This window comes from Cylas formicarius, unplaced genomic scaffold (assembly GCF_029955315.1).
Source record: "Cylas formicarius isolate icCylForm1 unplaced genomic scaffold, icCylForm1.1 PGA_scaffold_6__28_contigs__length_40554024, whole genome shotgun sequence".
NCBI classification, from domain to species: Eukaryota; Metazoa; Arthropoda; class Insecta; order Coleoptera; family Brentidae; genus Cylas; species Cylas formicarius.
In genome coordinates this window covers 14,042,822-14,057,682 of record NW_026844347.1, presented here as the reverse complement: position 1 = coordinate 14,057,682, position 14,861 = coordinate 14,042,822, and the positions used below count along the sequence as shown (strand labels likewise).

Genomic DNA, 14,861 nt, shown 5'->3' with positions numbered 1-14,861 from the left:
GGTCCTACAAGCATATGTTAGTGGTTTCATGGACGAAAAGAGTTCTTAATGTAGAAATACGGTCACGTCAATTAAGAAAAGAAAGCTGGAGTATTTTGGGCATGTGACGAAAGGTAGGAAACTCCGTTTACTATAAAATATTATGCAAGGCACGGTCCAGGTCAAAGAAATACATGGATGAAAAATTTCCAAGACTGGGATAGCATCAATTCCAGTTCACTATTGAGATTAGCGCGTAGCATGCTAAGATTGACCACCAACATTCTAAAAAGACATAGTGCTTGACAAGAGGAAGAATAATTTATATTTGCGCTTCTACTTCTCTTTTCAACTGACCGAAGTGAGTGCGGCGCTCCGCTTGTATAAGACGCACGGAGAAGGAAGGAATTTTCTAGCCATCCCCCAGAGAAGCGACGCCTTTGATCTCGCTCCGTTGCCAGCGTACGCCCGAGCACACACCGCTGTTCGCTCGTGACACCATCAAAAACTGAGCCCGTAAAACGCAGAAACTTCTATTAATTTTTGACTTATTAAATTTCATAATTGTTAGTAAAATCATCTTTCTTATATGTAAACATCGTATCAGAGAAACTTCCGCAGGCTATTAAACCTGGGGCTACACGTCTTCTGGATTTCTAACATGGTGGTGGCTTCTTCAGAAACTGATTTGATTATTTGTCTGTAGACACTTTGAATACTTGCACCTGGAAGGGTCGAATTATTTCGTTAGTCGTCCGAATTTTTCTTAGATATAAGAAAAAAAGTATTTTGGTCTAATCGAATGAAATTCGGCGTTGATTTGTGCTAATATTCAGTTGTACTTTTACAATCGAATTAGGAGCTAATAATAGTCTCCCATTCATATATATTTTTATCAACAGAAAATCAGATCTAACATTATCTAACATTATTCTGTTTACAAAAAACCTACGCATACAGACCGATACATAAAAATCATCTGTTATCAGCGCTCTTGTTTACAGAGCCGTAAAACTATCTCAACTGAAATTACTGAACCCAGAATTAAAACAACTTATATCTGCTCTTCTCTCTAATACTGTCCGCATCAGACATCTTATACACAATACACAAAATACACTTCAACAAAACGTCTTCGATGCGCTAAAGACAAAATTCAGTTTGACATACCAGGAGTTTACAGCATTGCCGAATACAATCACGAAACTGTACATCAAATCTTAAAATCGATAAAACTAACATTCTTGAATGTAATCAATTCTTCTACTAACGAAAAATCTATAAGCAACTAAACAATCGTTCCATCAATATGGGGATCAGTCATCCGCAACTGATGACTGATATCCGCAACAATGTTCATGCCGATCGTTTAGCTCCGCCCCTCTCCAACAATATATAGGCAGGTACATTGTACAATGGGAGGTAGTTTCAGTATAGCTCTGAAGAAGCCAACAGGATGATTTTTATTTATAAACTACCACCGCAGGAGGAATCCGGAAGATTTGTAAATAATATTGCAGTAGCCTCTGAAAGTTTCTTTGAAAAATTAACGTTTTCTGAAGGGTCGGAAGTCTATCAGATTTACGAAGTACATCTGGTGAGTGAACATATATGGTGTGACGATTACTTGGTCAGATCGTTTTATTTAAAAAACGTGAGGACCAGTGAGACAAGAACGGTCACCCAATTCCACTTCTTATCTTGGCTTGAGGCTGGCGTTCCGATTTCCACCAAAGCTCTCCTCGAATTCAGGTATTTCAAAATGTGTACTGTGTGGCTGGGAAGGCGTTTGCAAAGTTCAACATTTCCAGGCGAAAAGTAAATAAATCGTACCGAGGTCGATCCTGTCCAATAGTCGTGCATTGTAGCGACGGCGCTGGTCGAACTGGAACTTACTGCCTCATTGATATGGTGCTGAGCAGGATGGCGAAAGGAGCCAAAGAAATCGACATTGCAGCTACGCTTGAACATTTGAGAGATCAACGTCCAAAGATGGTGAGCAGGTTTAATTAAAATAGTGTTAATCTTACAGGTTAGTGATACATGTACAGGGTGGTCTGTTTGTTTTTATATAAGATGAACATGGTGAAAATATTTTAAAAAAACTTAAGATAAAGATTTCAAAATATTATATTGTTCAACAGTGTGTCGTATCTAAGACGAAGACACCCCTATATATTGGCAAGGTAATTTTTTAAATGACAGTCATTGTTTGAAGAAGATTATGTTTACTGATCAGGCTACATTCACCACCAATGGGGTTCTATTATCTCAAAATTGTAGATACGGGGCAAGAGATAATCCCCATTGGATTATAGATGTAAAGGTGTGTTGGAATTTTGGAGACCAAATAACAAGTCCTTTTTATAAATTAAATTAAATGCTGGTCGTTTAGTTAACATCTCCAATGAGGAATTATATGATTCTATATAAAGTCTTCCTTTCAATGTGCGACGGGATATGTATTCCCGGCTAGATGGCGCTTTCAGTGACTATTCTAGAATTATTCGTCAATGGTTAACCAGAAATTTGATTTCATATATGCGGTGAGTTATGAAACATGGGAAAATAATTTTAAAGATCTGTCAACCTTTTATGGTACATAAAAATTGAGGCCTTGAATTTAAAAAATTCCAAATAAACTTACCTTGTCATTGGCGGAAGGCCAGTGGAATTTTTAGTCTAGTTAGGAATAAGGTAGCATCTTATCACTTCACATAAAAGTGTCACATTCCAAGCAATCTGTATAACGAACCGATCTTCGTGGGAAAAAAAAATCTTTTTTTATATATTTATATATATTTGCTGTTGATTTTCGTATAGAAGGAGATCTACTTTATCGGTCCTTCTTGGTATTTTAAAAATAAATTAATTAATAATAAATTAAAAAATCGTTCAAACTCGTTTTTTCACAAAGAGAACCTGAAGACCTCATTATTGTAGTTTTACTGTATTTAGAATTTTAAAGAAAGGGTAATTTTTTATACATATCAAAAAGTTTTTGATTTTGCAATATTAGTTTTTCAATTGTTAAAAAGCTATACAGCTATTAATTGACCATGAAGATGACGACGAAACATGAGAGGTAAAAACAACCGAGCACTACAGAAACGACACCTGCAATTGACTGTCTTTCACATTTTTTTGCAAATCTTATAAATAATAACTAATATAACTATTTTGTTGAAAATCTCTTTTTTTACTTTATTTAATTTAATTTAATATATTTTCTTGTATTAAAAAATAACTATAAAAAGACATAAAACCCCCAAACATTAGTTTCCAAAAAAAATATTTTCCTGAAATTTAGATTTTTTTTTAAATAGGTAACCATATACCAAGCTAACTTTTTTTCAGGCCTAATACGATAAAATTATAAAAACACAGCCTTCAATTTCAAATATGTTAGAAAGACTTTGGCTTCGGAGAATACGAAAATTATATTAAAATCTGCGCCACTTTTGACATAAAATTCAAAAATTTTCAAAACACGAAGTAAATTCGTCATCCAAAAGAAATGTCTAATTTTCAACATACGTGTAAATAAAACTCCTTTCCTAAGTTAAATATTTTTTGCTCGATTTTGTTGAAGTCTTTTGTCGTTCGGGGAGGTCTCCTAACGAATTCATCACTGATTTTTTGCAATTTGCTTAATCGAGTTTTTAATCTGTAAAATCCTTGTTTCAATACCCAGGCCACCAAAAGAAGTTTATTATAGGTCGATATCACTTCAAAATTGTTCACCATGACGCTTATTTTGTGATTATGTAATTATTACATTGGTCAGACCCGATAATTTATATCAAATTGATCACACGAACTTGATGTCATAATATTCACGATTTTTTTGAAACGTCTCATTAGTAAGTAAAGTTTTTTTGTAGGCGCTTCCAGAATTAAAGCTTTTTTAATCTTCATTATTAAAACAAATGTTTTTAATCTGATTGCCATCATATAAAAAAGGCATTTTCTTAGAATCTGAACTAACCATTCACGAGAAAACGTCAATTTCTTAAATAAGAACGCAGTTTCTTCTGTGCGAAAATTAACAGTACAAAATTTAAAGATATAAATAATTCAAATAAAATAAATGTGTGCTATTCATACTCAATCTCTTCTCCTCAAAAATTCTAACTATTTGAATTCTTTTTATTTCAGAACAGGTCACTATTAGAAAAAATAAATAAATTTTAAAGTCAGTTATGTCAGAAACCTCTCAAACGGTCCCCAAACAGCATCAGAATGGCATAAAAATCCACTGCCATTGTTATTGCTTACTCAAAAGAAACTCCTTCAATTTGCATTTAAATTTATTTATATTCAAAATTTTGTGGAAAGTCTTTGTACTTTGTATCTCATTTTGGACACTTTTATGGGGTATCTCGGTTATTTTTGAAGATAGCAAGTCGCCGTTTACGCTATACTTTGCTACTTTTTTGTGAAATTAAAGATGCCCTCAACAAAGTTATCATGAGACACAGGGTGAAACCCAAAACTATCGATTTTGGGACCACCCTCGTGTCTCCGTTCTCTTTTAAATTATTAGAGAGCTTAAAAAAACGTTCTTATAGGATTTTTCGGTAGAATCCAGTGGCATAGTTTGTTTCTTTAGTTGCTCTAAGCGCTTATTAGTTATGAAGAAGGAAACATGTATATTAACAATGTAACATCCTGTATATTATTTTTTATATTAGTTGGAAACCATGTAAGCTTTTCAGAAGTATATATTAGTATAAAGTGGTTTTGAAAATTAAATTAAATAAAATAAAACATTTTTACTTTATTTATAGCAGTAGGCCATAGTAGACGTCAGAAGATTTTGACGTACAGGGTTTTCATTTATGTTTTGCATACAGCGTTTATTAAGGAGATAGGCAAAAATCTTTTATGCAAATGCTGTACGATTTTTTGTGTATTACTTCCTAACGTACCAATAAAAACAAATGGAACATCCTGTGTATTTCTACTTTTTAACCCAATTTCAAAAATATATTTAAACTAAAGTAAATAACTCGGGTTTATTAATCAAAAATTGAATTTAATAAACAACTTCAACGAGGCGTTAAAAAAGTAAAATGTTAGGTTTTTTCTTAACTTACTTACATAACAAAATCGGGATGATTTCTGTTTCGTTTTCAATCCTTAACATATTTATATTTTTTGGTCTACCATAATATTTAATTAACCCCATAAGAGTAAGTCAACGGTATTTAAATCACACAATACCCGTTAAAATACGTTCATAAATTACACAAGTCCACAAAGATTTTGTGGTTAGGTATTTTTCACATTTTTGGAGTTATAAAGACTCAACTAATAGAAAAAAAAAATTTTTTTCCATCACGCAATTTTTGAATTAATTTTTGATATGATAGATTTATTGTATTAAAAATGGGAACATTGCATAATATTCTTTTAAATTGTTAGACCACGGGCATACATTTTGCATAAATTTGCAGAATATTAGCGGAGAATCCCCGAAATTAAATATAGTCAAAACAATGCCGCGCGTGTAAGTAATTGCGTTTGTTTTATGCAGTCGATGCGTGAGATTATTGAGCATTGTGCATTAAACTTTCTTTTTAAAATAATAATAATATAATAATAATAATATTCCAGATCCGTATTGCTACTTGAGTAGTTCTCTTGTGGTCAAAAACTTTAGACGTGAAAGTACCTGCTTAAAAAACAATACTACGTTTACGTTTGTGAGGTATGTGGAGAAGATTTAAAACATTGGAATAATGGAACCTATAGTATGGAGAGAGCCAGCAAATCACCATGATGAATGCTATTTTTGTATGCGCAAACACTAAAAATTTTTAAGACATTCTCTATCTGAATCTCCATGGTCCAGATGTTCCATTACCTGAGAATTCAGCCAATTTAGAAGAAAATACCCGCAGTTTTTTGAACTTGAAAGAGATAAAGATACTCTGATTTTGGTTATATATATGTTATATGTTTCTCAGAAACCACAGTTATTTTCACAATCAGACCTTAATGATTTAGTGGGAGACTTAGGTTAACTTTAGGATCTTTCAGTGGCTATTTTGAGTAAAGTGGTTGACTTGTTTATTGCATCGATATAGGTGAGAGGTTCCACTAAGATATAAAAGAAATGGAACGCAGATATCATGTCGATGGAATATTGCAATGATGGCAGATTTCTGCTGGTCATTGAAAATGGGTATGAAATATACAATAAAATCCAGTAAATTCCAAAAATAAATGGACTTAAAAAACCTTACGTGATGGAGGAAATCAACTTTGAAAAATTTAAAAATATTTGGCCTATCTAATCATTAAATTTTACTTTTGAATAATAAACTGAAGTTACTTCGAGAACGGCTAAACTGAATACCCAGAAACTGCATTTTTGAAATATGGTCAAAAAATACTTTCATCTTAACTAGAAATATACATGGTGTTTTTTTGTATTTATTGATATGTTCAGAACATACAACTTTTGTCTATCCCATTGAACAAACTCGGGAGGTGAGTATCAAAGTACAAATGAGAACTGTTTATTTGATAGTTTAGTACTATTACCGAGCTCTTTGTTTCCCCACCCTAAAATTTACATCAAATTCATCAGGTGGCGACGAAACAACAGTTTGAATTCGTGCTGACCGCCGTCGCAGAGGAAGTGCACGCCATCTTGAAAGCGCTGCCACCGCAACCATTGGCCCCCCCTCAAGATAAACAAGAGAAATAAACTTCCGCTTAAATCATGACAAATCTAGTAACGCTCAGACAATAAGCGACACTCAATAAAAACTTCCATCCTGTATATTGAGGGTTAGCTTAAGATCGCAGGCCTCTATCTAATTGGCCGTAGGTATATACTATACAATACTATCGCGATATCGAAATCGGCTATTTTTATAAGGATATAAATATTGTTCAAACAATTAATGACATTAATTAGACGAATTTGGAAAATATTTTTTGTTTAGAAATTTTACTATTCGCAAAGTAGTGTCCTCCGATTTTGATATCACGTCAACGCATTTTATTCAAAAATATACATCCCAAACCTTCTTAAATACATATCTGTTCATTGACCAGGTTTCCCTAAATCGAAAAAAATTATAAAGAGTAAATAAAAATTTACGTCGTTCTCAAAGTATTGTTATGAAAATGCGGCGCTTAACAAAATAATTATAGCCAGAAAACGCAAAGAATGTATTGTTGTAAATCGGTGTTCTTAAAATTATATTATAAATTTTATTAGTCTAAGTTCGTTAAATAATTTACGAAAAAATGTTTTATTGTGTGTCCCGAGTATTCAATTTTAACTTCTATTCTCCAAAAAAAACTGATTCTACGTTATGGAAGTATATGTGTATGTATGAAAAGTAATAACCTATGCGGTGATTTCCAAAGCCTAACTGAAAGCTGCGGTAATTTATTTCGTTAGAGTTAACAATTATCAGGGTTGGCCGAACGACAGCAAGTAACATAAATGGAAAATGGGATCATACCGCAGCTTCCCACTTCATGATGATTTCTTATTTGTTCCGTATTTTTGGTATCCAGCCTCTCAAAAGTGCGGACACAATTTTGGAAACCGACAATTAGATACAATGATCCCGACTGATATTTATTTCTACATGTTCAACTAATAAGAGAGTTTTAATCATAGAGAGAGGTATAATTACAAAGGTTTTAAGCTATATTATAATATTCAAATATATTTTGTCAAATTACAGAATAAGATGTTATAACGATAATATTATATACTTAATGAAGATGATTAATTATTATCTGTGTACTGATTGATCCTATTTCAAAAATTAGACTAGCAGAATGAATATGTATACAAACAGCATTTTAGTTGTTATTATTTAGTTTCGACCCAAATTTTTCAACCTGATCCCTATTCGTAAAAATTAATAAATCGATGGCCGGTCTATCGATTTTTACATTTTTAAATTACGCTATTCAAATGTTAATAGTATGGAATATATTACAGATATCCCTGATTCGCATTTCTCCAAATTGTCTTCTTCGGGTACCCATCCGGTTCGGATGTTGGCGATCATTCCGGCTATAACAATTTTGTTCGTCGCTACTCGAAAAAGACATATTGTTGAAGAAAAAAAGAGTTCTAAGATTCTTTAACCTGGCAATTTTTCTCCTGCCAGGTCGACGTTTCCCTGGAAATTTTTCTTGTAATGTTTCTTGCAGTAGTCTGTATTTTTTCTCGTACCACATTATGTGACATAGGTATTCGAGTTCCTTATTTTTCTTGTATTAATTATTTCCGTTCCTTTTTGCATTCTTCGAGGCACTTCCCTGCGGTAGAGCCATATCTCAAACGCTTTTTTCGTAGTTGCTTCTGTTAAGGTCCAAGATTCTATACCATAAAGTAGGATAGAAAAGACACAGCAGCGAAGGAGCAGCGTATGAGGTAGTGTAAGAGACCATATATTTACTTTTATTTAAGTTTATATTTAAGCCATATTCCATGCTGACTGATTGTCACTATATTCATAAGTAGCTATAGTATTTCCAAGCTGCTGGCAATAGTAATGGTATCATAAGCGTACCTAAGCTTATTCAAAGGTTTTTTAATTTTTCAAAGGAACTGCTTCAGGCTACTGTAATACTATTTACCTAACATTAGGTGATTCTCTTTACAGAAAACCTACGCACGAAATGCATTGTCGCATCACCGTCCGGTCCAAAAATCATCGGTTATCAACTCTCTTTTTTACAGAGCCGTATAACTTTCTCAACCCGAATCACTGAACCCAGAATTAACAAACCTTACACTTGCTCTTCTCTATAATAATTTCCACATTAGAGCTATTAATTAAAAAATACACTTCACCGCAACCTTCCAAAGAGAATGAGTCCGAAAGCAACTTGGTACTGTGGTCCTTTCTTGCATTCAAAACATCACTAAGCACATATCAAAAGTTCTAAAGAAGTATAAAGTCCAAACCAGATTTACCACTTGTCCAAAAATCTCTCAACATCTTAGATCCGTCAAATCCGTCAATCCGAAAATTTCGGTTGAAATGCCAAGTGTTTACAGCATTCTATGTATACGCGGCAAAGAACACATTGGAGAGCCTCGACGAAAAATATCAATTAGTCTCAAAGAACGTGAAAGAGATTTAAGATTACGACAAATAAAGCAGTTGCCTAAAACAATTCTACCTACGAAAAATCAGAGAATCTATAGAAATCGATAAGCAATCAAAAACTCTTAACCGTGACTCACCAATATGGGAATCAATCATCCGAGACAATGTTCACCCCAACAATATTTACACAGGTACAGAGTAGAATGCAATCCAGTTGCAAACATTATCACACAATCGCTTTCCAGAATGCTCGCGCTCCGAAAACACTTCGAACACTCAGTGTTCGAAGTGTTTTCGGAGCGCGAGCATTGAAGATGCCAAGTGAAATTTTGCCGAAACGTCTGCAGGATTCCAGTCGGAGTTCAACAAGCGAACGGATGATATCCCGGAATATAGTGTCATCATATATATATATATATATATATATATATATATATATATATATATATATATATATATATATATATATATATATATATATATATATAATGCTATTTTCGTCTCGCCGTTATGGGGAGCAAGCGGTAAACCTAATGTTAATACTGATCAAGTGCTTCAGATCAGAATTTTGAAACTATTGTTTAATTATGTAAGGTTAACTCAAGGCTTAGTACTATATTGGAGTTTGGACAAATTAAATTAATTTATTAAATATTAAATTAAATAAAAATCTATGGAATTATGATGTTGGCTGACGATGTGCATAACCCTAGCTCTCTCGAATGCATTCAAGAAGCAATATAGGACAAAGCCCCTTCTGCTTACTATGAAGATGTTCAATAATTTTCCGGAATATCTAAGAAGTATTAAAAAACTTAGATTCTTTATTAATAAAATTAAAGCATATTCAGGAATTGTTTGGAGACATTGTTGTTAAATTAAATTAAATTAAAAATAAGATTTTGTACGGGGGTTTTAGAATCGCGGTTTATTGAGTTTTTTTAAATGACACACCCTGTATATCCTTTAATTTTAGAATTTTAGGACAGAAACTAACCAAATTTTTTTGAAGTTTCCATATACCTATTTCTTACCATCTTTGAAATAAAAATTAATTTTCATGATTTTTACATAGTTATAAAACTTGCACACCGTCATATTCAAGAAAGTTTCGCACATAGAATGAACTACGTAAAACCTCATTTTCATTCAGAAATTGTCTGTCCTGATTGATGATTGATTACACAGGGCAACAAAAATTTTCTTATATTGTATTTTTTATATTTTTGTAGTTATAGTGACTAAACTAATAGAAACAATGTTTTTTTTGCTTCAAGCACGCAACATTTTTGAATTAATTTTTGAGAAAAGAAATGGAACGCAGATATCATGTCGATGGAATATTGCAATGATGGCAGATTTCTGCTGGTCATTGAAAATGGGTATGAAATATACAATAAAATCCAGTAAATTCCAAAAATAAATGGACTTAAAAAACCTTACGTGATGGAGGAAATCAACTTTGAAAAATTTAAAAATATTTGGCCTATCTAATCATTAAATTTTACTTTTGAATAATAAACTGAAGTTACTTCGAGAACGGCTAAACTGAATACCCAGAAACTGCATTTTTGAAATATGGTCAAAAAATACTTTCATCTTAACTAGAAATATACATGGTGTTTTTTTGTATTTATTGATATGTTCAGAACATACAACTTTTGTCTATCCCATTGAACAAACTCGGGAGGTGAGTATCAAAGTACAAATGAGAACTGTTTATTTGATAGTTTAGTACTATTACCGAGCTCTTTGTTTCCCCACCCTAAAATTTACATCAAATTCATCAGGTGGCGACGAAACAACAGTTTGAATTCGTGCTGACCGCCGTCGCAGAGGAAGTGCACGCCATCTTGAAAGCGCTGCCACCGCAACCATTGGCCCCCCCTCAAGATAAACAAGAGAAATAAACTTCCGCTTAAATCATGACAAATCTAGTAACGCTCAGACAATAAGCGACACTCAATAAAAACTTCCATCCTGTATATTGAGGGTTAGCTTAAGATCGCAGGCCTCTATCTAATTGGCCGTAGGTATATACTATACAATACTATCGCGATATCGAAATCGGCTATTTTTATAAGGATATAAATATTGTTCAAACAATTAATGACATTAATTAGACGAATTTGGAAAATATTTTTTGTTTAGAAATTTTACTATTCGCAAAGTAGTGTCCTCCGATTTTGATATCACGTCAACGCATTTTATTCAAAAATATACATCCCAAACCTTCTTAAATACATATCTGTTCATTGACCAGGTTTCCCTAAATCGAAAAAAATTATAAAGAGTAAATAAAAATTTACGTCGTTCTCAAAGTATTGTTATGAAAATGCGGCGCTTAACAAAATAATTATAGCCAGAAAACGCAAAGAATGTATTGTTGTAAATCGGTGTTCTTAAAATTATATTATAAATTTTATTAGTCTAAGTTCGTTAAATAATTTACGAAAAAATGTTTTATTGTGTGTCCCGAGTATTCAATTTTAACTTCTATTCTCCAAAAAAAACTGATTCTACGTTATGGAAGTATATGTGTATGTATGAAAAGTAATAACCTATGCGGTGATTTCCAAAGCCTAACTGAAAGCTGCGGTAATTTATTTCGTTAGAGTTAACAATTATCAGGGTTGGCCGAACGACAGCAAGTAACATAAATGGAAAATGGGATCATACCGCAGCTTCCCACTTCATGATGATTTCTTATTTGTTCCGTATTTTTGGTATCCAGCCTCTCAAAAGTGCGGACACAATTTTGGAAACCGACAATTAGATACAATGATCCCGACTGATATTTATTTCTACATGTTCAACTAATAAGAGAGTTTTAATCATAGAGAGAGGTATAATTACAAAGGTTTTAAGCTATATTATAATATTCAAATATATTTTGTCAAATTACAGAATAAGATGTTATAACGATAATATTATATACTTAATGAAGATGATTAATTATTATCTGTGTACTGATTGATCCTATTTCAAAAATTAGACTAGCAGAATGAATATGTATACAAACAGCATTTTAGTTGTTATTATTTAGTTTCGACCCAAATTTTTCAACCTGATCCCTATTCGTAAAAATTAATAAATCGATGGCCGGTCTATCGATTTTTACATTTTTAAATTACGCTATTCAAATGTTAATAGTATGGAATATATTACAGATATCCCTGATTCGCATTTCTCCAAATTGTCTTCTTCGGGTACCCATCCGGTTCGGATGTTGGCGATCATTCCGGCTATAACAATTTTGTTCGTCGCTACTCGAAAAAGACATATTGTTGAAGAAAAAAAGAGTTCTAAGATTCTTTAACCTGGCAATTTTTCTCCTGCCAGGTCGACGTTTCCCTGGAAATTTTTCTTGTAATGTTTCTTGCAGTAGTCTGTATTTTTTCTCGTACCACATTATGTGACATAGGTATTCGAGTTCCTTATTTTTCTTGTATTAATTATTTCCGTTCCTTTTTGCATTCTTCGAGGCACTTCCCTGCGGTAGAGCCATATCTCAAACGCTTTTTTCGTAGTTGCTTCTGTTAAGGTCCAAGATTCTATACCATAAAGTAGGATAGAAAAGACACAGCAGCGAAGGAGCAGCGTATGAGGTAGTGTAAGAGACCATATATTTACTTTTATTTAAGTTTATATTTAAGCCATATTCCATGCTGACTGATTGTCACTATATTCATAAGTAGCTATAGTATTTCCAAGCTGCTGGCAATAGTAATGGTATCATAAGCGTACCTAAGCTTATTCAAAGGTTTTTTAATTTTTCAAAGGAACTGCTTCAGGCTACTGTAATACTATTTACCTAACATTAGGTGATTCTCTTTACAGAAAACCTACGCACGAAATGCATTGTCGCATCACCGTCCGGTCCAAAAATCATCGGTTATCAACTCTCTTTTTTACAGAGCCGTATAACTTTCTCAACCCGAATCACTGAACCCAGAATTAACAAACCTTACACTTGCTCTTCTCTATAATAATTTCCACATTAGAGCTATTAATTAAAAAATACACTTCACCGCAACCTTCCAAAGAGAATGAGTCCGAAAGCAACTTGGTACTGTGGTCCTTTCTTGCATTCAAAACATCACTAAGCACATATCAAAAGTTCTAAAGAAGTATAAAGTCCAAACCAGATTTACCACTTGTCCAAAAATCTCTCAACATCTTAGATCCGTCAAATCCGTCAATCCGAAAATTTCGGTTGAAATGCCAAGTGTTTACAGCATTCTATGTATACGCGGCAAAGAACACATTGGAGAGCCTCGACGAAAAATATCAATTAGTCTCAAAGAACGTGAAAGAGATTTAAGATTACGACAAATAAAGCAGTTGCCTAAAACAATTCTACCTACGAAAAATCAGAGAATCTATAGAAATCGATAAGCAATCAAAAACTCTTAACCGTGACTCACCAAATATATATATATGATGACACTATATTCCGGGATATCATCCGTTCGCCTTGTTGAACTCCGACTGGAATCCTGCAGACGTTTCGGCAAAATTTCACGTTGGCATCTTCTATGCTCGCGCTCCGAAAACACTTCGAACACTCAGTGTTCGAAGTGTTTTCGGAGCGCGAGCATTGAAGATGCCAAGTGAAATTTTGCCGAAACGTCTGCAGGATTCCAGTCGGAGTTCAACAAGCGAACGGATGATATCCCGGAATATAGTGTCATCATATATATATATATATATATATATATATATATATATATATATATATATATATATATATATATATATATATATATATATATATATATATATATATATATATATATATATATATATATATATATATATATATATATATATATATATATATATATATATATATATATATATATATATATATATATATATATATATATATATATATATATATATATATATATATATATATATATATATAATGCTATTTTCGTCTCGCCGTTATGGGGAGCAAGCGGTAAACCTAATGTTAATACTGATCAAGTGCTTCAGATCAGAATTTTGAAACTATTGTTTAATTATGTAAGGTTAACTCAAGGCTTAGTACTATATTGGAGTTTGGACAAATTAAATTAATTTATTAAATATTAAATTAAATAAAAATCTATGGAATTATGATGTTGGCTGACGATGTGCATAACCCTAGCTCTCTCGAATGCATTCAAGAAGCAATATAGGACAAAGCCCCTTCTGCTTACTATGAAGATGTTCAATAATTTTCCGGAATATCTAAGAAGTATTAAAAAACTTAGATTCTTTATTAATAAAATTAAAGCATATTCAGGAATTGTTTGGAGACATTGTTGTTAAATTAAATTAAATTAAAAATAAGATTTTGTACGGGGGTTTTAGAATCGCGGTTTATTGAGTTTTTTTAAATGACACACCCTGTATATCCTTTAATTTTAGAATTTTAGGACAGAAACTAACCAAATTTTTTTGAAGTTTCCATATACCTATTTCTTACCATCTTTGAAATAAAAATTAATTTTCATGATTTTTACATAGTTATAAAACTTGCACACCGTCATATTCAAGAAAGTTTCGCACATAGAATGAACTACGTAAAACCTCATTTTCATTCAGAAATTGTCTGTCCTGATTGATGATTGATTACACAGGGCAACAAAAATTTTCTTATATTGTATTTTTTATATTTTTGTAGTTATAGTGACTAAACTAATAGAAACAATGTTTTTTTTGCTTCAAGCACGCAACATTTTTGAATTAATTTTTGAGAAGTCATATTTATTTTTTTTTAAATAGGAATATTAC

At 32.4% G+C, this 14,861-nt stretch overlaps 1 protein-coding gene across 1 annotated transcript in view; it reads left to right on the top strand.

Annotated features, from left to right (window-relative positions):
* Positions 1–7,813, top strand: part of LOC132703052 (receptor-type tyrosine-protein phosphatase N2) — a 59,610-nt gene extending 51,797 nt beyond the window's left edge. Inside the window, exons 18-20 of the mRNA XM_060672092.1 lie at positions 1,542–1,731; positions 1,791–1,974; positions 6,578–7,813. Coding sequence (XP_060528075.1) covers positions 1,542–1,731; positions 1,791–1,974; positions 6,578–6,697 — 494 coding nt within the window. The 3' untranslated portion in view covers positions 6,698–7,813. The remainder of the gene's footprint in view (positions 1–1,541; positions 1,732–1,790; positions 1,975–6,577) is intronic.
* Positions 7,814–14,861: the final 7,048 nt, after the last annotated feature.